This window comes from Boleophthalmus pectinirostris, unplaced genomic scaffold (genome assembly GCF_026225935.1).
Source record: "Boleophthalmus pectinirostris isolate CB_2022bp ecotype Guang Dong unplaced genomic scaffold, ASM2622593v1 HiC_scaffold_1, whole genome shotgun sequence".
In the NCBI taxonomy this organism is placed as follows: domain Eukaryota; kingdom Metazoa; phylum Chordata; class Actinopteri; order Gobiiformes; family Gobiidae; genus Boleophthalmus; species Boleophthalmus pectinirostris.
This window is the reverse complement of record NW_026570970.1, coordinates 25,312,789-25,340,051: the sequence shown is the minus strand read 5'-3', so window position 1 is coordinate 25,340,051 and position 27,263 is coordinate 25,312,789. Positions and strand designations below refer to the sequence as shown.

General features: G+C 36.1%; 2 protein-coding genes across 3 annotated transcripts in view; both read right to left on the bottom strand.

Annotated features, from left to right (window-relative positions):
• ranbp2 (RAN binding protein 2) overlaps positions 1-6,798 on the bottom strand; it is a 34,498-nt gene extending 27,700 nt beyond the window's left edge. Inside the window, exons 1-8 of the mRNA XM_055152663.1 lie at positions 6,605-6,798; positions 5,459-5,526; positions 5,275-5,386; positions 4,756-4,908; positions 2,989-3,219; positions 2,448-2,590; positions 2,110-2,305; positions 83-223 (exon numbers count right to left, since the gene is read on the bottom strand). Coding sequence (XP_055008638.1) covers positions 83-223; positions 2,110-2,305; positions 2,448-2,590; positions 2,989-3,219; positions 4,756-4,908; positions 5,275-5,386; positions 5,459-5,526; positions 6,605-6,676 — 1,116 coding nt within the window. The 5' untranslated portion in view covers positions 6,677-6,798. The remainder of the gene's footprint in view (positions 1-82; positions 224-2,109; positions 2,306-2,447; positions 2,591-2,988; positions 3,220-4,755; positions 4,909-5,274; positions 5,387-5,458; positions 5,527-6,604) is intronic.
• Positions 6,799-8,104: 1,306 nt separating this feature from the next.
• On the bottom strand, positions 8,105-20,981 carry LOC110156127 (LIM and senescent cell antigen-like-containing domain protein 1). 2 transcript variants are annotated; one of them, XM_055150411.1, is made up of 11 exons: positions 20,565-20,981; positions 16,204-16,363; positions 15,369-15,435; positions 14,673-14,793; positions 14,157-14,306; positions 13,598-13,748; positions 11,999-12,091; positions 11,109-11,157; positions 10,702-10,777; positions 10,208-10,342; positions 8,105-8,916 (listed from the first exon to the last, which is right to left on the bottom strand). In XM_055150411.1, the coding sequence occupies exons 1-11, from the start codon at positions 20,762-20,764 to the stop codon at positions 8,802-8,804; spliced, it is 1,317 nt and encodes a 438-aa protein (XP_055006386.1). In that variant the 5' UTR covers positions 20,765-20,981; the 3' UTR covers positions 8,105-8,801. The 2 variants fall into 2 exon arrangements, with proteins under 2 accessions (XP_055006386.1, XP_020775971.1); XM_020920312.2 differs by lacking the exon at positions 10,208-10,342 and having other exon boundaries at positions 20,565-20,921.
• Between the last annotated feature and the right edge of the window lie 6,282 nt (positions 20,982-27,263).

The window sequence follows — 27,263 nt, the reverse complement described above, 5'->3', positions numbered from 1 at the left end:
AGCAATGTTTTTACTGTTACGGCTTTCGAGTTTTTGTCATCAACTTGACATTTTAGAGCATAGTAATTTGTAGTATACACACCTCATGTATCAGAGTGGTGGGGTCTGCGCTGAGGTTGAGCAGCATGTGTCCCGCCTGACTCTGACGGTCACTGGCCACAAGCTCCAAGAACTGAGGCGCCACTTGGTCTCGTTTGGTCATTTTAGGTTTTGGTCTTGGAACCTGAAGACAAAACACAAGAATTATGAGTATACACTGCGACCCAAATTATTATGCAGGTCAGTTTTTTAATAAGTTCTTGATTCAGATATGTTCCACTGAAGAAAAAGTGGTATTAATTCATGCCTGATAGGGCAGTTGATTAACCAAAAGCATAAAATATTTGAAGCATTTACATATTGAGCAAAAATTAGTTAAAATGTTAATATGCTGTGAACCAAATTATTATGCAGGCATATATAAAGGGGAGTATTCTGTGTTCTGTGACCATAAGCACTAAAGATGGGAAAGAAGAAGGATCTCAGTAGTAAGGAGAAGGCTTCTATCGTGAAACTTTTGGGAGAGGGGCGACCAACGATTGAAATAGCAAGATTATTGGACTGTGACCATAGGACAATCAAGGTCTTTGTTTCCAATGGTGAAAAAACAAGAAAAAAACGTGAGGAGGCTCCAAGGAGGAAGCCATCACCTCGAGATTTGTCAGCTTTAAAGAGAGAAATGATCAAACAGCCTTTGAGTTCCAGTGCAAGCATCTTTTCTGCTGTTGGTGTAAGCCACACCCCAAAGAGCTCATGGAATCGTGTTCTGAAAACGCTTGGTAAGGTCCAAAAAGCGAAAACAAGGCCTCCACTTAATCAAAAACACAAGGACAAAAGACTGGCATGGTGTAAGAAGTATATGAAATTGGCTTTTGGGCAAGTTATCTGGACTGATGAGATGCTTGCCACCCTCGATGGTCCGGATGGTTGGGCTAGAGGTTGGATAGCCAAAAGTACCACTGCTCCACCCAGGTTGAGGCGTCAGCAAGGTGGTGGAGGTGTTATGATATGGGCAGGCATCATAAAAAAAGAACTCATTGGCCCTTTCCAGGTTGCAGAAGGAGTGAAAATGGATTCGGCAAATTACTGCAAATTCCTAGGAGAAAATTTCCTTCCGTGGTTGAAGAAGAAACCAGTTGCGCAGCACAAGAAAATAATGTTCATGCTCCAAGTCATGCATCCAAGTTTACTGCTGACTGGCTGGCATCAAAGGGTTACCTACAGGACAAGATAATGGACTGGCCAGCATCCTCACCCAATTTAAACTGTATAGAAAATCTGTGGTTGATCCTGAAAAGAAGGGTTTTTGAAAATGGAAAACACTTCCCATCAAAGGATAAGTTGTGGGAAGCTATTGTAAAGGCTGCAAAAAGCATTAAACCTGCTGAAATTGAAAACTTGACATCTTCAATGGACAACAGGCTCTGATGCAGAAGAAAGGTGGCTACATCTCCAAGTAAAGAATCATCCAGATATGCTTATTATTTGACAATTTGTGCTCAGCACAGTCTATCTGACAATATAAAATATGTTTGTTAATAAAACAAGATGTTTTATTTTCATATACTGGATGTTTTACTTTGAAATAAAGATTTGCATAATAATTTGGTTCACCTGAAATTTGAATTGTTATTATATTTTCCATCTAATGTTATTTATGTGGAACATTGTTATGGATAAATTTGTAGAACCAGTACAGCAATGTATCCTGAAAGAAAGGGTGGGCTAACCCCAATAGTTTCTGCAAAGTAATTAAAAACCTAACTTGCATAATAATTTGGGTCGCAGTGTACGTGAAATTAAGGACCTCAGCAATTCCCATTAATATTAAAGACTACAGTGGCATGTCCTTTCCCCCCTGCAGTTCAAAAACAAGATAGACAATGGAATAACAGGTTTGGGAATGTTATCAGAACACATGAAATGGAAAAAACATAAAATAAAGACAATAAGATGTTTGTACTGAAAAATGTCAAGCCATTTGGTAGAATTTCTTTCTTTTTTTTTTTTTTATTAATAATTGATGAAAGGAGTATCTAGAACTATACTGGTTGAAGAGTTAAAGCTCACCTGGTATGCCAGTAAGTAGCACAGAGCAACCAAGTCCACCACTGCCCTCCAGGTCTGTTGTTTCTCCTGGGCCATTTTAAGGAGGAGGGTGGCCGCGTGCAGGTACAGGTGACCCCTCATCTCCAAAAAGACCTCAAAAAGATCATCTGGGTGCCGTGGGGCGACGCTGCTCATCTCCTGCATAGCCTGATCAAAGCTGGAAACAAGTAAAGGGCATACTGGTTAAATATGTAAAACATGATAACAATAGATTAATTAAAAGTGTGCTGAGAGAAAACTAAATTGATTCTTCAATACAAAGCTAGTATTGTCAGTACTACATGTTTGAGGAGACATACTTTGTGAGTGCATTGAGGCAGGGCTGCAGGCTACTGCTCGACAGTGTGATCCTCAGGAGGCTGCACAGCGACAGCAGCAGCTCCCTTTGGAGGCGACGACACATCTTCTCATTTCCCGAGACGGCCGGCTGAGCCAAATACTCCTGAAAGAATTAAGTTGATCACAAAACTTGTTAATCAGGGGATGTGATCAGGGACCTTATCCAAATAAATTTTACAGTCTAGCTTTAAGTGCATAAAATGATTCCTTTCATTCTAAAGCAATGATGTTATCAAATTTCTGAAATATTATTAGGCCTGTGGCTACATTCATTAAATATTTATGCAAGAAGATATTCTCAAAATGTTAAATCAATAACACCCCTAATGAATAATTTCCACCATAATCTATAGGATGCTCTTTTAATTTTAATTAATTAAGTAATTGATAAATGGGTACTTTACAACTCCCACATGTCATTCAACTGTGCATTATTATGTGCTGTAGATGCACATAATAACGTTTAGTCCCCACTGTGGACTCAACAGGAGCCATGCTGACCTTAAGTGTCTGCACCACCACGTTGTACCAGTCCAGGCTGTGGCGCAGCATGCCCCTCTTTTCAGCAGACAGGCAGTGCTTAACTGCCTCATCCAAGCGTCCATCTTGGCAGAAAAGTTGAACGAGTTTCACATTGACGTGAGGGTCTCCAGGACGTGCTGTGAGCTCTGCCTGCAGAAGATCGAAGAGGCGGTTCCATCCTGGTTGCCCCTGACGACTCAACAGCCGCTCCTGAAGAGAAGTGATTTGAAGAATTATATATCAAGCATTCAGCTACACTGTGTGCAGAATTATTAGACAAGTGGTGACCATATTATGATTTTTATGCATATTCGCCAATTCTAAGCTGTATAAACTTGAATTCTTCTAAGCATATCAGGTCATGTGTATTTGTCTAAAGAGGGAGGGCGTGGCCTAAAGAGATCAACACCCTATATGAAGGTGTGTAGAATTATTAGGCTGGTCCTTTTCCTCAGGCAAAATGGGCCAAAAAAAGAGATTTAACTCTGAAAAGTCAAAAATTGTAAAGTCTTTCAGAGAGATGCAGCACTCTTGAAATTACAAAAATATTGGGGCCTGATCACAAAACCATCAAACGCTTTGTTGCAAATAGTCAACAGTGTGGCAAGAAATGTGTTGAGAAAAAAAAAGATCCAAATTAGCTGCAAAAGATTAGAGAAGAATCAAACATGAAGCTACCAGAAACCCATTATCCTCCAGCAGTCTGATAGACCACAACTGCAGTCTACCTGTAGTGCCCAGAAGTACAAGGTGTACAGTGCTCAGAGAAATGGGCAAAGTAAGGAAGGCTGAAACCTAACCACCACTGAACACAAAACATAAGATGATAAATGTCAAGACTGGGCCAAGAAATATCTGAAAACAGATTTTTCAAAGGTTTTATGTACTGATGACATGAAAGTGACTCTTAACGGACCATTTGGATCTGCTTGTATGGGCATACTGGACCCTTCATGTTGAAGATGCACTCAGAATTAACTCCAAAACCTACTGCCAGGTTTAAGAGGACACCTTCTTTAAGCAGTGGTACAGGAAATAGTCTGATTCTTTCAAGAGAACTATGATTTTTTTTTTTTTTTGCAGGACAATGCTCCATTACATGCATTGAAGTACTCTATTGCATGGCTAAAGCGAGTAATGAGAAGGAAAAAGTGGTTTTCATTTATGGTCGTACAAATTAATAATAATGATAAAAAAAAGGCACAGACGTTTATCATTTATGATCATACAAAATAAACAACACTGTGAATGAAAAATGTAAGGATCCCTTCCCCATTTTGTACAAACTAATAATGATAACAAAGGCACAAAAGTTTAAAGTTTATGATCGTGCAAAATAAACCACAATGTGGAAAAAAAAAATTACAGATTATTTTAAAAAATTACTTTTACAGGAGATTTATGGTGAAACAATACAGTACACCTCTGAACTCAAAACAGCATCTGGGAAGTTGCAGTTGCTGCTGCACAAAAAGTGGATCATCAACAGATCAAGAAATTGACAGACTCCATGAATGGAAGGCTTATGACCATTACTGAAAAGAAGTGTAACTATATTGGACACTGACTTTAGTTTTTTTAATGTCAGAAATATTTGTAAATTTTAAGTTGTGATCGGCCATTTGTGATCATAACTAAGGAGGCCTCTGTCAAAAATGTTGGCTATCACTGAAATATGAATGCTATTCTTTAAATAGAAGCTGGTTGAAAGATGAAGTGACAGTACACTTCTGTGTATAAACTCACCTTGAGGTTGAAGACAGAGGGACTTCCTGGGAGTAACTTTGCAGCTTTTTCAACCCAGAACTCTGCTCTGCTGTCACAGTCCTCCTGACTGACAAGCAGCTCCGCAACTTTCAAAACTAGGTCCTTCTGAGCTGGATTCAAGTCCACCGAGCGCTGTAGATAGAAGAGAAGATGAATAAGTTTAGCGTTAAATAAAACTGGATAATTAGTCCGACCAACTACAGTAAAAATAAATAAATAAAAATCAACCATCAATGAGCAGAACAAGCAAAAAAAACTAAAAAGGGTGTGGTAACTATTAACATTCACTACCACAAAGGCAAATATTAACATGAAATATGATTTTAATTTTCTCTTATAGTTATGAGTGCTACAAAAATATATATTTAATAATACAAAACTAAATACTAAATACACCTTAGTGGCAAAAATCTTATCAATAAAAATAATTAAACAAAGAAAACAGAGGAATTCAAAAGTCAGAGGATGTGCGAAAGGCCCTTAGTTCCAGTTTCTTACCTTGTAACACCCCACTGCTTTGCTGACGTTACCCTCTCGTTCATAGAGCTGTCCAAGAAATTTGTGTGCTTTTGGATCCCGCTCTTGGATTTTGAGATACTCTGAGACATGCCTGAAGAAAAGGTTTACTAATGAGTACAATGAGAGCTGAAGCACTGAAAATAAAGAAATTTTTATTTTATACCTTTTTGCAAGATCATATTCCTTTGCTTCAAAATATAACTTTGCAAACAGGAACCCCTTCACTGGTTTCTGAAAAAATGAACAGGCACAATTAAAAAAAAAAAAGACTACACTTGCTAGGTTTGTTGCATAGTAGTACATACATTTTAACTATAAACAATCACCCATAATAGATTAAATAGATTCAATGTGAAAATAAGGTTAGCAAGGCTAAGCAAAAGTTTGTGCAGTCATAATTTTGGATAGGTCACAACATATTTGGAGTTGTCATTCTGAAAGTTCACTTAGTTCACAAAATAAAACTCACTGCTGACCGTGTTTAAGAGGAAAATAATCAGTATCAGACTTAAACCATTTGGTCTAATGACAGGGTCAGTAAACATAATCAACAGCATGCCTACTGCCCACCTTTAGCATTAGACAAAATGTTTTAATCAATAAACATTAAATAATGAAATTAAATCACGTTTGTGTGGTCGGTTTTGACATTAGGCAAGCACCACAAGACAGTATAGGAATATTATACACTTGTGTATGATCACTGTCACAAAAATGTACAAGTGGTACATGCAGATTAATATACATCCTTCAGTTGAATGGATTATAAGAATATTCAACATTATCACTTCCAAATGACAAGGTTATCAGTGTTTCAACAGCAGTGTATAACAACAGTCCATTTTCTACAATAGACTTGTTATAAATAATCTGTATATTTACTTAGCATATACGTGGCTAATATTTCATGGTTTCGGTTTCTTAGTTACTGTCCAACTAAAGATAAATACACAAGACTAGCGTTAATGTGAACTTCACTGGACTAATAAGTTGCGATAGCTATTTGCTAAAGTCTAAAGCTAACTTGAGCTCATATTTAGCCTGTGCTAAACCCCGGATCCCAGAGCGCGGCATTTTCAGAGGAGGACACGAAGGAGCGCCGTTATGCCGGCTGAAACACTACTAATCCTAAACACAGATAAAATGGTATAATGGCTGAAGAGGGTCATATACTGGTGCGTGATATACAATTAAAGGCTCTCTACTTTGATACAAGTGCCGTTTTACGCCCGTGTATCGCGGATAAACTGGCAGACACACACATGCTGCTCTGACATGAGAGTTAGCATTAGCCACCGGCTCTACTCACCTCTTTGAGGGAAGGCGAAGAGCTCTGCACCGAAGAAACGTAGCGATCTACTTCGATTTTACTCCGCCGCATGGCTTCCAAAATTAAGTACAAGGTGCATAGGAAACGAGAAAGTCGCTAAACTAAAAAAATGACATAAATGCAGGCTCTGCAGTCCCTCAAACAACTCTCCATGACAGCATTGCGCAGTCTCTTTAGCGTCAAATGGCGTTTCCTTGAATTGACCAATCAGCGGTGACTTCCGCAGACATACGCAAGCGGTGACTCCCATGGTGACTCCTGTCTAGACCAGAAATATAAATAATTTTAATTCTCTGAAGGTTCAGTTATCTGACATGTGTACAAACTGGTCTGAACTAGTTAATTGAAGACAAAAATTAGTCAAGACAGATTTTGTTGCTATTTGTCAGAAAACACAAACAGTTTTGTTTCATTATGAAATAGTTAAGGCCAATGTTAAATTGCAAAACAAATATGCAAATCAATGGCCAAATTTTTGAATAGTTTGAATCTAAACCTATCTTTTTGAATCTAGACCTATCTTGCTTATTACACCACTGAACATACACATTACTAGCTATAATAACATTTATGAAAGACCAATACGATAACAGCAGATTAAGCATTATTACTAGAATGCCCATTGCAGCATGACATAATGACTTTGAAGCGGTGGCATCTAAAATATCAACAGTGAATTTAAAATTAAATGTATATTCAAATTAAAGTTGCAGCATGAATTATATAATGTCAATTGTGGCCATTGTAAATGTTGCCTATAATGGAATGTTAAATCTTTGTTGAAGGATTCCTTAATTTTAAAATTCCAATGTAAAACGCTTTAATATTTAGACGTTTTCTAATCAAGATTTTTGGTTTCTTGCCTAAGAGGGTCTGAGCCTTGAGGAAGTGGCTGCACCTGCTTAAGAGGATCACTGTTCTTGGATTACTAATAACATAGACACATGTTCAAATCTTTTCTGCATACATGTCACAAGTCAAAACACTGCTGCAGTTGCTGGTCAGTAAATGGCATCATTGTGGAACAGCTTAGCCCACATTTCATTACTGCACAGAGCAACAGTTGACCACACCACAACACCTGTTAATGTAGAACCAACTACTGTCTGTCATTGATAATATTTGTAAACCATATGGGTGACCATGACTCTGTGTCAAGTGACTATTATAAAAGATGTCTAAATTAAAATTTATATAGTTATATAGATTTTATAAATATGTAGGCTATTAAATGTACTTAATTGTGTCTGAAACTGAACCAAGTCTGAACACTGGAGACATTTTCATGTGCATTATTGTAAATATGTTGTACTGTACTTCATGCCGAGACCAGATCAGCAAATTAGCTCTTGGCTAGATAGCGTATTGACATGACATCTTTTGCTATTGTAAATGTAACAATGCCCTCTGTTCTGTCCCTTTTAAATAAATGAATATATACATAAAAAAATTGTTTAATTAATAATCAAAATTCATGAATTAATTTAAAACAATAACTTTATTCAAAAAGGAAGTCTGTCATTATTATTTTTGCATAAATACTTTGATGGTTTTATATACATCATGTGAGTTCATTACATTAACATTTGGCTGGATAATGAAAATATGTTAGCATTTAACAACAGTAACCATGCATGATACTATGAAAAATGTGCACAAATAATAGATAAATGTAATACAAGCTGGTGTCATAAGGCAAAGATAACAGAATATATACACACACCACTGGCATAAATACTCAAAGGTGCACTATGTAACCTTTCTGGTGAGGGATCCACTACCTGCTTGTCTCCATAGAGATGTTATTTCGCTGCCTGGAATGTTACAGGATGATTATAATTATTTATTTCTCAAAAATCAAAAGCATGGAGACTACCAGGTGAACCGTCCCCAAGAAAAGTTACATACAAGTTAAGCCATAAAATAATATTGGACTGTCCATTTTGAAATATGAAAAATGAAATAAATGACCATTTGCAGCATGATGAATAATATAGTAATGAAATAAGGCAAGCTTGTGAGTAAAGTGTACGGTCAAAAAGCACAACAGGTTAATAACATGACTAATTCCTATTCTTGTAATAGTGACAATAATGGTGACCTTTTCAAAACAAAGCATTCAAATATTATTCAAATGATTGTCATTTGGGTGCAGATCTTTGGTTGTTCTTGTTTTTCATTTACGTGCAACAGTTTCTGACAGCTTCTTCAGTCTTTTCTTCAGCTCCAGGGGAAATTTCTCATAGCATTTCTTACAGACTGGTTTCATGTCAAACTCCACAAATTTGTTCCTACAAATGACAAGGTTACAAAGATGTTAACACAAAAGAATAATGTGAAAACTGCTGTTGCGAACACACAAACATACATATGATTTTTTTGTTGTTTTTTTTTTCAGTTGGTTTTATATTTGGAAATCCATGTTTAAATCAGTAAGTGTATTTATGAAACTAGTCTTACTTGCAAAATGAAGCTACTTCACAGAGCAAAAGTAGATAGGCCTAGAGTTAACAAATAATTAAATAAATAAATAAATACATATGAAAACATATTATAATTTACTTTTCTTGGCTTGACGACTTTATTTGATAAGAAAGTTCTGCAAGGAATGAAGTAAGAGTAAGAAGAGACATTTAGTAATAACCATGAATTGATCTGACGATGCTGAGGCCATAGACCCTAGCCTTTAAGTGCAGGACAATTTAAATATTGAATAATAATTCTAATTTTTACCCATTGGAGCTATAAGGATTTAGTGGTAGAATAATTTACTCCACATATTCTAAATAAATGTGCTTCAAGTCTAGTCGCTTTCATTGGCATAATACAACATAACTGTCAATGAAATAAATACACGTGTAAAACCCAGTGAGTTGTGACCGGAAAGCTGTCGGATGTGATTATGGGTTTACTTTCTGCAGCCAGACAGACTCAGAAATGAAAGAAAAAAAAATACAAGTGTTTCTTTCAAACAGAGAATCCACTGTACCCTGCTGTAAATCTGCATTTCCTGTTTGTATTGCAGAGGTTACCGGAGTAAATGGCTAATCTGTACACAATAAAGCATTTACAATTTAGGTCACTCAGGTTTTAATCCTGTATGTTAACCTACTGCAAATGGGGTTGTTATGATTATGTTGACAAACAGTGGGCATGTATTACAATTGCACAGTAAAAATAATGTTCCTTCAAAAAATAATGTTGTCAGTATTGCTGACTTGATTTTGACAGGAAAAGGTCTGATACTTGATAAATTTTCAATAATAAAAACACTCCTTGCATGTGGTCATGATACAGTACATTGCTACCAATGTTAATAAATTAACAAAAGTTATACAAGAGCATGGTTTTAACAGAAAATTATGTTGAAGGTCAATACTAATACTACTTATTAAGATATCTATCATTCACAAAATGCATGTCCCTTTCACCAGTTATTATTCGAAAATTGTGGTTTAAGATTGAGCACTCATAAGAAAATGAAATAATTATAATAAAGATAGAAAATAAAAGCAAAAGTTGACCAAGACTGACCAAAAGAGCAGCAGTGAAGATTATAGGAGCAAAGGCAATCACAGACACATGGGTATCAATAATTTCTTCTTTTTGTCTTTCGAGTCACGTTCACGTTTAGCCAGACGCCGCCTCATGTCGTCTGGGAGCCGCTCGTAGCATTGTTTACAAACCGGCTTCAAATCCACCTCTACAAACTTCTCTCTGAATGGAGCCCAAGAGAGAGAAAGGCAAGGAAAACAAAGCGGAAACAGACAGAGTGAAGGCTACTAGTATATGAGGTTGATCAGAAGGAGGAGAGGACAGTAAAGACATTAAATTAAGAAGTAAACTCATAGTATAGAGATAAAGCAGTAGATAGCAAGGGAAGATAGTTTGAAGAACTGCTTTATGATAATGGGTTAATTGTTGCAGAGCATTTTAGGAGTCTAGCTTAGGCTGTCCTGATTTGATACCTCTTTAGTCCTGATCTAGACATGGTTTGGACTTGTTGTTTTTAGTACTGGTCTAATCCAGTTTTAATTCCAGTTTGGTCCTAATTTGGTTATAGTGTGTTGACTTACTTGAGGGTGAGCTTGGTGTTGCAGGTGGAGCAGGCAAAACAGTTGACACACCAGGCTTTGTTAAGGGCAGACACCACTGAAAAACAAAAGGCTTCTTTGGTAAGATAAAACTTAGGTCATACAATCATGTTTTGTGTGCAGCTCTTTGGTGACATCTAGTGGTGACAAACATTCAACGGTGAGTGTGGAAAAATATGAAAGTGTGAAGTAATTTCCACTACACTAGGATAGACAAGGCATTCACATTCAAAGAAGTTTGTAATTTAAAATAATACAAACAAGTAATACTTACCCATTGCCATCTAGTGAATACACATAAGATTTTTTGTTTTGTTTACAAATAGCATTCATGCCATGCAGTTTAAAAGAAAATTTATTTGAGTCTCAAAATAAAAGTGTCATCTTACCATCTCCTTCAATGACACGGTTGCAGTGGTAGCAAACATCTCCAAACAGCTGAGAGGAAAGAATGAAACAAAAGGAAAAGGATTAGCTAGTAAATATAAATATAATTACAAACCATATGAGTAATTTAATACAAAAACTATGAAAAAATAATAATCCTAGAAGGGCTTCGCTCATAACATGCTATAGATGCCATGCAAACAAGTTGGCTACAGGCATTGTAATCACTTACATTTGGAGACTGAATTTGGTTGACCACTAGGTGGAGCCATAACATACTTCAACAGTGACCACTTAGTTGGTTGAAAAACATATTTTCACAAAATAAAATGTGCATTATCCTCCACTCTCAATGACTTATTTTCTATGAGTACCAGGCTTTACTATTATGCACATACTCATTACCTTACTACTTTTGGTTACTTGCACGATTTTTCTATTCTGTCCCAAGGAAACATCTGTATTTGTATTCAATCATATTATTAACTTCACTTACTCATATGTCCCAGTTTCTTATACAATTTTAAAGGTGCACTATGTAATTCTTCTCTATCCATAGAGATATTATATCTTTGCCTGGAATATTCCATTCTATGGCATTACAAACATATTAACAGATGTTTTTTATTACTAGGCCTGTAACTTGGCCTATACTAGGCGATACTAGGTGTGTAACTTAGATTAGTATCATCACCCACTTATACTTATACTTAATATGTATATTTATGTTTAATGCCATATCGTGGCACATTCCAGGCAATGTAATAACATTTCCATGGAGACAAGCCTGTAGTGGTTTCTCCACCAAAAGTTGCATAGTATAGCACACCTTTAAGTTACATTATTTGGTATTCATTAGCTAAATACCACCTCCACAGAGACTGCTTGTTACCTGGTTGTAATGGGTCTCACAGTAGGCCAGTCCCTTGCGCTCATAGTGACGATGTCCCAGGAAAGGTTTCTCACACTTAGCACACACAAAATGCTGCAAAACAAACAAAAACAAAAGCCCAAAGCCAAGCACTTATGATGAGCACAGCCAGCAAAAAACACTCCACAAGATTAAACAATATGACGTCAAAACAAGTCACTTCTGCCCAGCTGTCATAACACTGAAGGAGGGATAACACAGGTATTAGGCAAATTATAAGTCCAAGACTATCAGGAAAGCTTAAAATTATGTATACACCAATCAGGCAGAATATTAAGAGCACTGTCAGGAACAGTGGAGGGGGATAGGACAATAAAAATATCAAAACGTTAACTCATCCTCTAAAGATTTGCCAATATAGATAGTCTGCTAAATTGTAATTCAGTGCTTTTAATGAAATTCTATATCAACATAGATACATGTTGTCTACTTGTTTACTACTTATGCCCACCCACTTCCCCTATTGGTCAGGGAGCAATGAAGCAGCAACAGGTGATGTTTGTGGAGAGAATTATACAGGATTTATTCACATTTTAGACATGTGGTCATAATGGTATACCTGATTAGTGTATTCCAACAAACAGGGTGACACTAAAATTCAGTTCAGCCTACATTTATTCTTTTTGGGACAATTTTGTGAATGGCACATGTTAAGCACAAAATAATATTCAGTTTATGGCTGAACTTAAATCAGTGTCACCCAAACCTAACAGGCAGCAGGGGTGAGGCATGATGCAGCAGACAGGGGCCCTTCCTGTTCTTCTCACCATATCAAAGTGCTTCTCACAGTAAGCGCGACCACCTCGTTCATAAAATGGGTGCCCCTGAAAAGGTCGCTCACAAATAGTGCACACATGATGCTACAAGAGGAGGATAAAAGAACAACACAAAGGCCATAGCAGAAATAGAAGAAAGTTAAAAGTAGAAGATAGATATAGATCAGGGAGATTTGAAGAAACTGTAAAGAAATAACTCGTGACATGTTAGAGAATTTTAAAAAAGACAGTAAAAACATAAATGATTATTAAGATGAGAAAAAAATATTGAAATGATACCCCTGTTTTTGCACATATCCAAATGTTTCATATTGATGAAAAAGTGGGACCACTGGCATAGTGATTAACAATTTAGAACTTAATACTGGACAAAAGTCCTCCCTGTCACTTACAAAAGGAAGTTGAAACCCATAAATACAGGTCTATCTAAATAAAGTTTATTTCAGTATTCTATAGTGGTGAAAAACACACACTAAATGTTTGTTCACTAATGTTCATTTAAAAGTTCAAAATAATAATTTAAGTAATTACATCTAATATTTGATATATATTTCTCTCTTTTGATAGAAAATGCATTTCCTTTCAGATTACTTTATTTTTATATTATATCTGATATGTACAACACTTTGGGCAGCTGTAGTTATTGTAAATGTGCTCTAATAATACATTTTACCTTGACTTTAGTCTATAGATGTGTATGAATTTCATTTGAATTAAAATTTTAAATTATTAATTTTCGGATTTATGTATAATTAACTTATACTTGTACTGTGTATATTCATACCTCCACGTGCCATTGTTTGCCCATAGCATTGACCACGCGACCCTCGATGGGCCTCCTACAAGCTCCACAGATCGGGACGCCCATTTTATCATGACAGGGCAGACAGTATAGCTCCCCCTTCAGTTCACGGGCATCAGCTGTCAGCTCCTTTCTGAACAAAGAAAATAATAAATAAATACATATGCTATTGCTTTGCTGGAAAGTTATACATAACATTAAATGCACCTTAAGAGTTTCCATGGAAACAGAATAATACTAGAATAATTGTAATATCATACTGTGGAACAATCTAATGTATGCAAAGTAATTACATCTCAAGGGAAACAACCAAGTGGCAGAAAAGTTACACAGAACACCATTAAGATACTCAATATATTTGCCTTTGCTTACATATCTAATCCATGACAAACAAAAAATGGAAAAAGATCTTGCATGTTACATGTATAATGGTATTAAAGTTTTAGTACTGGTATATTTTTTTGTTGTAAAACATCCTCCCAAAATGGTTTAACGACAAATTGCACCCCAAATCATGGGAAACATGTGCATGTAGAGGTACCCGCAGTTGTTGCAGTTGAAGTGGTCGGGGTGGTAGGGGTCATTCTTAAAAAGCAGTGGCTGCTCGTCGATGATGGCGTGACACTTCTGACAGATGTATTTTCCCAGGCCTCGAGCCTTCTCTCGGTTATGACACGGGCGACACAAGTGCCTGATAGGACAAAATATTACACATTTAAACAAAAGATTAAAGACTTATGGCTAGATGAGAGCAAGGGGAGGGTTGTATTTGGGGTGAATATTTTAATATTCTAATGACATGTTTATTACCAAATCCAAATACTAACAATCAATAGTACAAAAAAATATAAACATACAACCAGGTCCAAGATAGATAGTAATAACAATGTAATAGTAATGAATCAGTTTTATACAGCACTTTTCATGGTAACTCAAAGATGCTTAACCATTAAATAACACAAAACAAGGACAGGACAAGTAGTGAGGAAGCAGTCATGTAGAACACAAAATACATAATAATGGTAGTTTACTTATATATTTTAAGCTTGTAACTGACCTGCCAGCATTTTTGACAAAGCCCACATCAGCGAGCACAGCCTGGCAGATGTCGCAGCAGAAACAGTCTGGGTGCCAGCTGTTGTTCATGGCTTTGATCACTCGCCCGATGATGAACTCACCTGGGACAAAGATCGGAATATCATCATTAAAACTTTACTCTTCTGAAAACTTTCAATCAAGCAGAAACTCATAGCGCCATATCAGGACAGATCTGTATTACAGATTTAAAAGTAGATGCAAAGAAATTAAATGTGAATTTTAATATTTACCAGGCACCTTTGGTACTGTTTTGTGTCATAAAACAATATTCTTATATTCTTGATAATTATCCCATTTGTAACACTGTCAGATTATTGAAAAAAGAAAATCTGATGTGAGTACTGCAATTTGGATTACCGGTTTAATTTTGTGTATGTAAACACACACAAGAAAACAGATAGTAGTAATAATTGTGTTATCTGAAAATTCTGACCATGTAAATGTACCCAGTGAGCAGCGGGTGGCAGATTGATTTTAGAAGTTGGTCTACATTACATTCACATCTACATTAAATTATTTTTTTGGCCCACCAACTCAAAACAATATTTATTCATGTGCTTCATCAATATCAATATCAACAAGATAAAAATCATAATAAAAATATATAATACTCATCAATAATCTTTAATAATTGAAATAGGAGGTTTATATTTACCACACTGATGACAGCACGGAGCAAAAAGCATCTGGAAGTCATGTTCACAGTACTTTCTTCCTTCAAACTGTTGACAGAGCAAATACTTCAATATTATCTACATAAATTATGCAAAACAGCTCTGGTGTAAATATAGCTCATTGTTACGGGTTTTCTTGTCAGTATTGATAAACTGAGTGCAGAATAGAAGGTCTGATGTAAAAATTGATTAAACCGGAGGCATTTTGTCCCTGGAGTTTGTTTGTAGAGTTACTTAGCCTTGTGAACAAACAGTTTACTGGATTTGGAGCAGGACAAAATCGACATTAAAGCTTTTTGTGTTCAAGGGATGTCCAAGGAGACTGAAACTGTTGCTTTGGTATTTGTACAAATTTAAGCCCTTTTCAAATATGGTTAACATAAAAAGAAACATTTAAATCCACAGAGCTCTGTTATTGTACCCTTTAGTAAATCCGGTTCCTTGGACATCCTTTGAAAAAGTTTTTGAAGGGAAGAAAATTTCTGCCAAATTACATGAGGTGGAGCAAGTTCTATTGCACATCTGCCATGCTTTGTTTTTATCAAAACAATGAAATTATTAATATTTTGCAGCTGAACAAATCTTTGTGTGTTTTCACATTGTTTACAAAAACTGTTAAGAGGCTTGTTTTGTTATCTGTACAAAAGGAGCAGGGCATAGATACTGCTAGATATACAAGATGCACATATTTTGCTGAGCTTAAGAGCTTACATATTTTTCAGCCTTGCACTTTGCTGTTGCATAATGCTACAGTATTAAATTGTTTATAATTACATTTATAAAATTAAATATGTGGTCTTAGATCCATGGTTGTACCTCATAGAATAGTCCCTCTGGAAACTGCTGGAAACACTGGGCGCACACAAAGCACTGCTCGTGGTACAGCTCTCCGTTGCTATTGACAATCTTCTCAGCTGGAGCAAACCCGCTCTTACAGCGCTCACAGATGGCATTGGCCAGAGCATTGGCCATGTTCCTGTGAGAAAAAAAACACAGTAAATGTATTTAATATAAATGATTACAATTACATATTTTAAACCCAGGGCAATATAACATTTTTATATAACATGATTTTTAATTTTATTTGGTCTTAAAATAATAATAACTGGCTTTCAATTAAATTTCTGAATCCAAACTTAATATCAGTGCCATGTTATACAAAAACATTGTGAAATTTTGTCTGAAGTCTGTTCCAAACCACATGGATTGGTTGTAGACCTCTCAGTTAAAATATCCAAGCATATCATTGATCATTTCAAATCAAGTTTGTATCATGTAAAGCTGTTCATGTTTATTTCTTCTGTATCACACTTTGATTATTACTGCATTCTGTCTTTGAGAGCTCCAAACAGCTGATTCCACCCATAATGTTTTTCAAGTGCCAAGCCATACCACTAAAACTCCTCCTTTAAAACAAGAATATAATTTTGCTCACATTCAGAAAAAAAGTATGAAAGGTATTGAACTGTGCAAAGTCAGGGTGAACCTAGGACCAATACTTCAAAATCTTATTAAAAGTGTCTAATCTATTCAAAACATCTGAAGATAAATCCAACTCTGGAAGGAAAATGTTGCCAGCCCTTTACAAAGACACTTATATTTTATCTGGCTTTGGAGTTTTGGGTGTGGAGGGTCAAAGAGGAAGAAAAAGTTATATTAATTCAAAATGATCAGAATGTTTTGACAATTTTGTGATTTTGTACAACAACTAAAGGTTTATTTGAAAAGTAAAACCAGATGTGTAAAAAATGTGTCAGTATATTAAGTGTTTCACAACCAAGAACCTAAAAAGCAAAGATTCCAGTCTCCAGAAAGTTGCATTTTCACAATCTCACATGTTTTCAATAAATAACCAAATAGAAAATTGTGGTTATTAGAAGGCTGGTTTATTGGCCCATTTGAATCGACAGGATAATTCATTTTTTACATTATTAATCAGCTATGAAGTAACCAGTACCATATGGTTGATGTTTGGATAAAGAACTTTTTTTCTCATGAATAAAACCATATGGAAATCCTGAGCATAGCAAACAGCAAGTCATAATGCTATAACGCAAAAACCATGATCTGAATGGGATTAGTTGCTTGTTTGTTTGTTTATTGTTCAAGTAACTGACTCTGATTTGAATAGGTCGGGCTTTTAAATTTACAGATCTACAACTGATCTATTGTAGTAAAAGCACAATGGAATAGATGAGTTTGGGGCAATATACCTGATATTTTTTGTGTTAAAAGGTACAGGCATGGAAAGGTTAATTTAAAGTCTGTCTTGTCCATGTTAAAAAAGAAATCATGAACATTGAATTGTATTTATTAATATAAGCGAATTTGCCATATTAAGCAGCACTAGTTTGAACTACCATAATGAAGTAATTTCCAGTTAAATTAAGTCAGTGAAAACAACAAAACCAAACAGATGGGTGAGTTTTGATGAAAAAGGACCACGTAAACGTTGGAGCCATCTTGTCTTGTGCTTTGACTGCTAAAGGTCGGAATGCCCCCATCTCTCGGCAACAGAGACAAACTCCATCAGACTGTGGGCATTTAGTGAGAGAGACCATCTGTCCTTTTCCCTTAGCCAAAACCAACAAGTACCCAAGTATCACCTTAGAAAATATATGATTTTATTTGTAAAGTATTTGTAAAGTGTTAATAATTCTAAACACATCCTGGAAAAAACAATAAAAAACCACAACAATGAATATTATTTTAAAAATGGTTATATGAGACATTGTGGATCTCACGCACATAAGAGTAAAAATAATCACATCCTTGACTAAACCAGGCAAAAATAAATAATAATAATGTGTTTTAGCACTTTTCCAGACACTCAATTTGGATTTTCTTGCACTATTCATTCAATCACCAGTATCTTGACATGATGGTGGTACGCCATTTCCATACATCACAGCTGACCTGGGGAAGATGACCAATCTGCGCCATAAGCCTCTCCAAACAAAATAACAAATTCAAACATGAAAACAAAAACGCACAGGTTAGAGTTGGTATCAGTCCAACAGTCTTCCAAATAACACTTGTCTAACTCCAGTCAGATTTAAACTACAGATAGACAACCACTTTCTGTAAGCAATAAATGATAAGCAATTGTTCTTGATGTTAAATCCAGTTCTAGATACTGAATGTCTAGACTGGAATCACACGACAGCAAGGGCCTGTCCCGTGGAGCTTAGTCTAGGAAGTGATACATCTATGAGGCATTTCCATGATCCTATCTGCTCTTAGCACCCAGTCAATTACACAGCAGCACCAAACAACAAGTCCTATTACACTGAAGCCCATAGGAAACTGGAAAATCACATTCTTGCATCGAGAAGTTTGCACAGATTTCATTTCAATAATATAAGAGGACAATATTTGGATAGCTGTTTAAGTTGTTTGTTGACTAAAATTGTGCTCTATGTAACTTTTTGGTTGGGGTCTGACAGTCACCTGCTTGTTTCTGTAGATATGTCACTGATTTGCCTGAAATATTCCACGGTATGACATTAAAGAGCTCTACCTTATATTTATTCAATTACATGTAGTTTTATAGCTCAAACATACCCAGAAAAACATTCCTTCTGACTGTGAGCAGGAGTGCCTCTTCACAGATCTGACCTGTAACATGGTCTGGTCTGGTCTCCATGATGGTAGACATGTTTAATGCCATACTGTGAAACATTCCCGGCAGAGCGATAACATCTCCACTGAGAGAAGCAGCGGCTCCTCCACCAGAAAAGTTATACAATGCACCTTTAAAATAAATAATCATATTGAATTGTGACTTGGGATTATATTGGATCTTAGGGTCTATGAAATAAACTGCTGAAATAGATAAACAATTGCCATAGAGATGGACTCTACATAGACTGGAGATAGTGTTAGCATAGCATAGTACATTATAAATAACCTGAGCACACAGGAGAGACACAACAATCACATATCCCTCTTCTCTGTCATGACCTTGTTCTCACTGTATTTGGTGGTTTAACTCTCAACAATTTCACATGATTTAAAAATGTAGTATATTTAGTATATTTGCTATACACTAGGTTTGAGTTTTCAAAACCATTCATAGCCAGATACCAGAAAGTAAAATTAAAATTTATTTGAGCAGGTACTGATACTAAAATAACTGCTTAAATTACATATAGAGTATTATAATTCTCATTGTGGTATAATTTGTTATTGAGTATCAAGCCTTTTCATTACTATTATTCCTTTTAGTTTGATTTCATGTTTTTTAACCTCCAAAAGTCTTGTTGGCCCTTGGTCCATGTTTTTCTGTTCCTATGATGATGCCGTGTCACATCAGTTCAAAATACAATGATATATTTAGCGCTCCTGTGCCTCCTGTTCACATAGCCCACATTCCATCGGACATATTCTACTTTGCATAACAACTCCCCCTTTGGCCCCAAAATAACTTTTACTGTGGTACAGAGCTAACCCTGTGAAAACATATGATTGCAGGTGTCAAAAGTGTCACACAAGGACCTACACAACATGGGCAGCACTTGGGAGTGGGTTAAGGTTAAAAATGCTCAATTATACAACAAATTGACTTCTTGTTAATGGATACCAATATTGTAATTTACAGACCAACTCTATTCACTAAATAAACTAAATAAAAAACAGTAGTTAGAGCATCTAAATAAATACCTGTTTGGTTTAAGTTCAGGCCTGGTCATCATTGCAAGATAGCATCAGTGCCTTAGCAGATCTGTATGCTCTCAGAAATCATGCACACTGAAAAATTAAATGGTGTCGTTTGTTGTCACGTTTCCCAGTAACTTTCAATAACAGACATATTTAGCTGGAAAAGGGTGAGACAATACATCCTGTAACTTGCATTCCACCCATGTTGATGTCATTGGTCTCCCTGCCATGTTCCACAGTATGGCATTAAACTTATTATGCTGGCGTTAAGCAGGTGACACCACCAGGCAAAGTTACAGGTCAGATCTGTGGAGAAGGGGCTTTGCTCAGAGAGAGAATACATGTTTATTTAAGGTACTTCTTGACAATATAATCAATTCTGTTGAATCTTGTACTATAGAACTTTACGTACAAAGCAGTTAACTCATAAGACAAGCAGAGAGCAGACACCACACCAGAAATGTAACATAGTGCACCTTAAAAACAAATATTTGATTTCTGAGTTGTTTTATACTTACATTTTAGCATAAAAATCACAAAACTCCTTATATACTTTGACATCACTTTTCCTCCTCTGAGACTTGGATACCGGGACCTCTGCCTCTCCCATGTCCTGAAAGCGATGATGATATCCATTGATTTCACCTTGAAGTACGTGGTCTGGAATCTCTCCATCTTCTGGTATAGACGGAGGCAAGTGTCGCCCATTCACCTCCATTATTATCCAAAATCCAATCCCAAAGTTAAGGTTGAGTTAGTCCAAAATGCTATCCAGAAAGTTGTAAAAGTAGTGCTGGCTGGAGAAAAGTGGGACTACTCTCTCTCTGTGTTTAAGACACACGCCCACCAAAGTGAACGCACACCCACATCACTCTATTTTCCCCTCAGAGTTACACATGATCCATCCGTGCTCGTACGGCTATTCTTGGGCAGGCTGCTGACATCGGCGAGCCCACCCTGACGCCAGTCGGAGGTCACCGTGTCGTAAAAAATGTGTAGGGAGAGAGGGGAAGGAGGGAGGGGGGGAGGGGAGGGGGGAGGGAAGGAGGAGGGAGGGAGTGGAGAGAAGAGTGAAGAAAAGATATGAGAGTGAGTCAGGGATAGAGAGGGGTGACCAAGATAGAGAGAGAGAGAGAGAGAGAGAGAGAGAGAGAGAGAGAGAGAGAGAGAGAGAGAGAGAGAGAGAGAGAGAGAGAGAGAGAGAGAGAATGGATGGAAGAGACACAGGGAAAGACAGAAAACACAGAAGAGGCTGAGAAACGAGTGTGAGAGGAGAGAAAGAGTAAAGTTAAGGATAGATGTGGTAGTGAGGGATATAGGTAGTAAAAAGAGGGGATAAATAATGAGAGAGAGGGTGAGAGTGGGAGGGATGGAGAGAGGGAAAAAGATGAGATAAAGGGAGAAAAAGAATTTGCGTGAAAAATATAGAGGTAGGGAAAAGGGAAAAGAGGGGATAACGAGAGATAAAGGGAGATTAAAAAACAAGAGACACAGGGACACAAAGAAAGAGGAAAGGAGAGAGAGATAGAGAGAGAGGTAGAGAGACAGGAGAAAGAGAGAAGGGGAGGGAGTGGGGGGAGAGAGAGAGACATGGTAGTCTGACAGATGAGAGTAATTGATATCAACAGCTCTGCTTCCTGTGGCACCAGATCAGAATTTAGTCTGCACATGTCACTACGTTCAAGAGAATAATGGATGGAGGGATCAGCTGTTGACAAGGGTGAGCATCCAGGAGTAACAGAGTCCTGCATAGTGAGCTCTATGCAAATGTGTTTGTACAGGATTTCATACTATTTGGTAGAGATTTTAAGTTTAATAAGCAAGGCTGATTATTTAATAAGAATTTAGGATAGTAAATAGATTGGTCAAAGTCACATGTAGCATATTACAATTATTAGAAGCTGTTTTTTCTATTATATTTCTGAGAATATTATGAACAATAAAAATGTAAGTTAAAAATCTAATGTGATTTTCTAGCGAGAATTCCATTAATTTCAGTAGAGGGCTAACAGGGTTAATAAAACTGGATATTTTTTGTTTACAGTAAAATACATACACTCCCAAATACATACCAAAACTCATGGTATTAAACAAATAAACAGCAATATGTCAGTTATGCTTTAACAACACACTGACAAAGTGTGATGTCTTCAAAGATTTAGATAATCTTGCCTATTACAGCCTCCTTGTACATGTTTATTTTAGTCCAATACGAGCAATAGAGCCAAAATAATATTATCAGCCTGTTTGTTGTAAGAGTATATTTGTTAATGATTTCAGAGCAGCCCTGGCATTCACATACAACTTTAAATCTGTCTATGAAAATGATAGCTCTTGTGTGGTTCTACTCAAGCATCCCAAATGAATGACCTCCATGCTAACCACGAATGACGGCATTAAACCAAACAGGGAATAAACTCCAGTGAGAAGATTTAAGCAGGATTTTTTACTTTAACAAAACAAGTGCTCAACATTTCTTGGCGTTTACTCTGTCTAGTTGAAATATTTCTCTCTGTGGTATACAAAAGTTCTTCTACATGACTCCATCCCTCTACAAATAGAGAGAGAGAGAGAGAGAAAGAGAGAGAGAGCCCTGGGTCTAAACTAGGTACCGGCAGCTGCTCTTTAGTGTCTATGGGTGAGACTGTGGACATAGCTGGGGCCAAAAGCTTCCTACTATAAAGCTGTACAAAGCTTTCGGCATCATTAAAGTTATCTAGGTTTTTGTTTACTATAAAGACCTCATGATGTAAAATGTGAGTGTTTTACTGTAGAATACAGTAATACAATACAGTATTGATTACACAATAGAAAAAGGAACATCATTCTTAAAGGTGCACCATGTATCAGGGTTTGCCACTTGCTTATCTCCATGGAGGGTCAACGTTCTGCCAGGAATGTTCCACAGTATGGCATTAACCATATCTATCTTTATTCAACATTCGTTCTTATTGTTAAATAATTATTTTATTGATCCATAACTTTTCATCACTAAGTTGTTTCCATGCAGATAGATTTTAATTTAGTTTAGAGATAGTTTTTATTAAAGTTTATTCCCATACTGAGGAACAGTCTAGGGAAAAGTATAACATATCCATGGAGACAAGCAGTTGATGAACCCTGCTCCAGAAAAGTTACACTGTGTACCTTTAATTCACTTCAAAATTCAGCTATCTTAAGAGCTATATTATGTATTTTTGTGACAGGTAATGTAAACTTATAAAGTATTATTAGATATGTGAACTTGTAGTTTAATTCTTAAGACTGGTGCTTTATTAATACAAAATCACCAACTGTAATAAGAATCCAGTCAGTATATAGAATATATCTGACAAATCTAATATTCAAATTATTGCATCCAACTGTTCGTTAGCTCCAGTTGCAGAAAAGTTACAAGATCATTCGTGGTGATGACATGCTATTTTAAAAACAGGTTGGCTTTGAGTATCTGGACCAATCTACACTCTATAAATTAACATTACCCAAGTCAAATGCAATGCTATTGAGTCCTCTAACCCCTGTCTACTCCACACTAAGTCACCTGTCTGCTGCTTGACGACATGCTCTTATACATAGTACATGTGTGTGTGTAATGTATTCTTAAGTATTGTTGGAGCTGGTGAGGACAGACAGACGCACAATGGACAAAAGCACAGAACAGGAAACAACAACTAGAGTCAAAACCTCGAGACCCGCTCAGAGTCGTCACACTAACAATGAGAATCACTAATGAACAAAACACTAGAAAACACATATCTGCACATTCGTACTATAGTTTTATATACACTCAGGCTCCAAGAACATATTTATATGCACGGCTGGGCAATATGGCAAAAAAATCTGTACCACTTTTTATAATTACTGCAACTTATTTAGCCTTAATAAAGCATCAATAAAGACTTATTTTTTAATGAACAAATGTTTTAGTCCTATTAGGTCCATTAGGTCTTCGTGTTATTATGATAAAAAAATTGTTATAGTCAGACTTGAATGTTTTTTGTAATTGGTCACATTCTATATAACACTTTTATACCTTCAAGGCACTCAAAGTTTTTCACACTCAGACACCCTCATACACGCAGACACTGGGGGCAAGGGGGGGTTAAGTGTCTTGCCAAAGGACAGAACTGTATTTATCTTTGTCAAGTATGTTGAGTATGACAAACATCTCATTCTTAATAAACTTCTTTGTTCTTGCAACCAAAAATATATATAAATCAAAAGTCCAAAATCACATGCTTAGTTCTTCCTAACTCCAATTTAATGGATCACGATTTGACTGAAATTCAATAGTAAAACCCTATAGTACAGTAAACTGGTGAGACATGCACTTTATAAATAAGTTATATCCGCAAATATGCCTCACTGGTCTCTGAGGTGACCTGTGTATGAAGGAGTTGTGTGTATTGCCGGGCAGACAGACATGTTGACATAACAAACATAATTTTGATGGCAGTATCAGCTATCCATTAACTTTCCATTGCTTGAATATGATTCATACAGGAAAGGAGAACTGGTTAATGGCTTAAAAAAGTAAAGTTAAAAGTTGAAAGTCCATGACTTCCTTGTTCCTAGGATTCATGAAGGGTCTGCAAAGGTCAAAGTTCAAAGCATGTATCTACTAAACAGCTTGAAACAGAAATGATCTCTGTAGCAACAAATGACGAAACCAGGTTTTATTAGGAAACCCCATTATTAGGCCATATATCACACAGAGAGTTCAGATAACATTTGTGTGACCCTCTCCACTGCCCTGACCCTCCCATCCGCTGAGAGCCAAATGGCCACAACAAACCCAACACGCCCTGTTCCCACTTTTAAGCACACACTCTGAGTCAACAGTCGCCATGGTAACGCAGACGAAAGGGCCCGGGTCTAAAACTCATGAATCAAAGATATGGGCAAACAGCAGCAGCTATGAGTGACTATTATATTACTATTGCTTTATGGCGTACTTTTGGTTACAAGAAAGTCCTATAAAGGATACTAGTCATTCAAACAAGGTGTATGTCAAAGGAGGATAAAGCTTCTTTCAAATTTGAGCAAAAAATCACTAGTGCATTAGTAACAAAGATAAACCAATATTAACATTACTATTACTGTCTGAGACCACTTCAATTCTGCAGCAAAACAAAACAAAACTGCATGACCAAAACTATACAGATATTAGTAAAAGACAAAAAGTAAAACTGTGCAGCTGTTGACCATGGTTTTCACAAGATCTTTTTGTGAATCGATCTTTACCACTCATGTGACAAAAACACTACCATCCTGCACCCCATATTAAATCTCATTTGCTAAAATTAAACAACCAACAATGTCAATGTCACACAATAGATATGGACTACTTATTACTACACAGCTATTAAAACTTAACCTATTTTTACTGTCACGTGTGGTGTTTCTACCAGGTTTAAAATGAACTTTGCATTAAAGTAGATTACATTTTAGCATAAAAAAATTCATTTGTAGACAATTTATTTATTTTCTTGAATTATGCACGTCAGATCTGTCACCTCACTAAAAAAGATAAATATTTTTCCACAGTAGTTTTGAGCAACCTGTAAATCAACATTTGCAAGATAGATAGGTTTAATGGCATACTATGGAACATTCAAGGCAAACCATTAACATCTGAGTGGAGTCAAGGATGTATGTTACCAGAAAAGTACCAGAAAAGTTACATAATGCACTTTTAGTAATCCATAATGAGCTCAATGAACCAGGGCATATATATTAAAAAAAGCTTTTCAGGATAACTATTTATTTATCCTTTTGTTTAGCTGCTTCTGTTTCATATTATATTCGCTCCTATGGGTCCACTGACTTGTTCTTTCACATCTTTGTTTTTACAATGTGTCCTACAACAGCACAGGGAATCTCCACAGACAGCCCTGAGGCACTTTCAATAAAACACTCAGTAAAGTGGGTCTACTGGAGCGATTTATCAAAACTATGTCAAAATCTTAAGCTGTCTTTGCACTGAACACTATTCATTGGCTTTGGGCTAGACTTTTTGTACAGCAATACATTACTCTAACATACTTTTAATCATTTCATAGTATCAATAAAGGTGATTAAATTACAAAGTGTGACTGACATTTAACTTCATTTGTAAAAAGTCAAATTTCAAAACTATCAGGTCAAACATAGACAGTAACCTAGATTTGAGAATGATGAAATTATTGGTAATATTGTGAATGTTGTTTTGAAGAAATACAAAATTTGAATACTGACTATCTAGTTTATATGTAAATACAACATGAATAGAACAAATGTATAAGGATGTAAAGTAATATTTCTGCACTTTGGGTAAGTTCACAGTTTTCACATTAAATCTCAACTTGTACATGTAAAAAAGCATATTTTAGCATGTTTCTGTTGAATTTCCATAACAGCCTCTGAATATAGTTATTGGGATCCTACAAAAAAAATAAAAATAAATAAATAAATTAGATAGAGACTGTAATTTACCTATAGATATTGTCAACACTCCTACTTTAATGAATGATTAACTTCCGTGTAACCATTTCACAACATTTCACACAGTTATATTGTGTTAGTGACAATAGGCTAGACTTCACGGTAATAAAAGTCATTAGGAGATCTTCTGTCACCGCGTTCCAATAGCCGGGTTACTGGGGACACCTCTGCACAGAACCTCCCTCTCTCCCTCCACATTCTTCACATTTTTACATTCCTATAATCACAGACCAAGAGGAAAATGCTTTGCTTGTGAAAGACTAAATAAGACAGGCCAATGTTAACATATTGTGAAACTAGAGTTGCAAAAGTGTCCACATTTGGTCCGCATCCTTCTCGCACACGTAAGGAATTCAAGTTTGGCTGCAGTATTTGCTTATCTTGTCTTATCTGTCAAATTAGCATAAAAGTGAAATGGCTGGTTCTAATAGTAATTTAAGCCAGCCACAGTGATAAGATGTGAAAGGGGCAAAAACACAGAGATAAAAATAGCTTGATTGCATTACATTCACAGTATGTAAATGACAGTATACGATGACAAAACTAGAAAGCCTACTTAAGAAAGACAAAACTTAAACAAGCCAACATCTTCAAAATTTTAACATTATAAACTGAAAATTTGTGTAAACAAAGGACAAAGGACACAAGAACCCACATACTATGACTATGCTATAACACTACTATTTGTTGCATAAAATTATAATATATTAAATAAAAAAAAAAACAATAATAAT

What these genes read in the sequence shown, in the direction of transcription:
- LOC110156127 (XM_055150411.1), bottom strand. Translation starts at nt 20,764, where the DNA reads ATGGAGGTGAATGGGCGACACTTGCCTCCGTCTATACCAGAAGATGGA. An exon ending in TTTGTCAAAAATGCTGGCAG is followed by an intron (nt 14,307 to 14,672) that starts GTCAGTTACAAG and finishes TTGTCCTATCAG; the next exon opens with GCACTTGTGTCGCCCGTGTC. An exon ending in AAGAAATTATTGATACCCAT is followed by an intron (nt 8,917 to 10,207) that starts GTGTCTGTGATT and finishes TGTCATTTGTAG; the next exon opens with GAACAAATTTGTGGAGTTTG.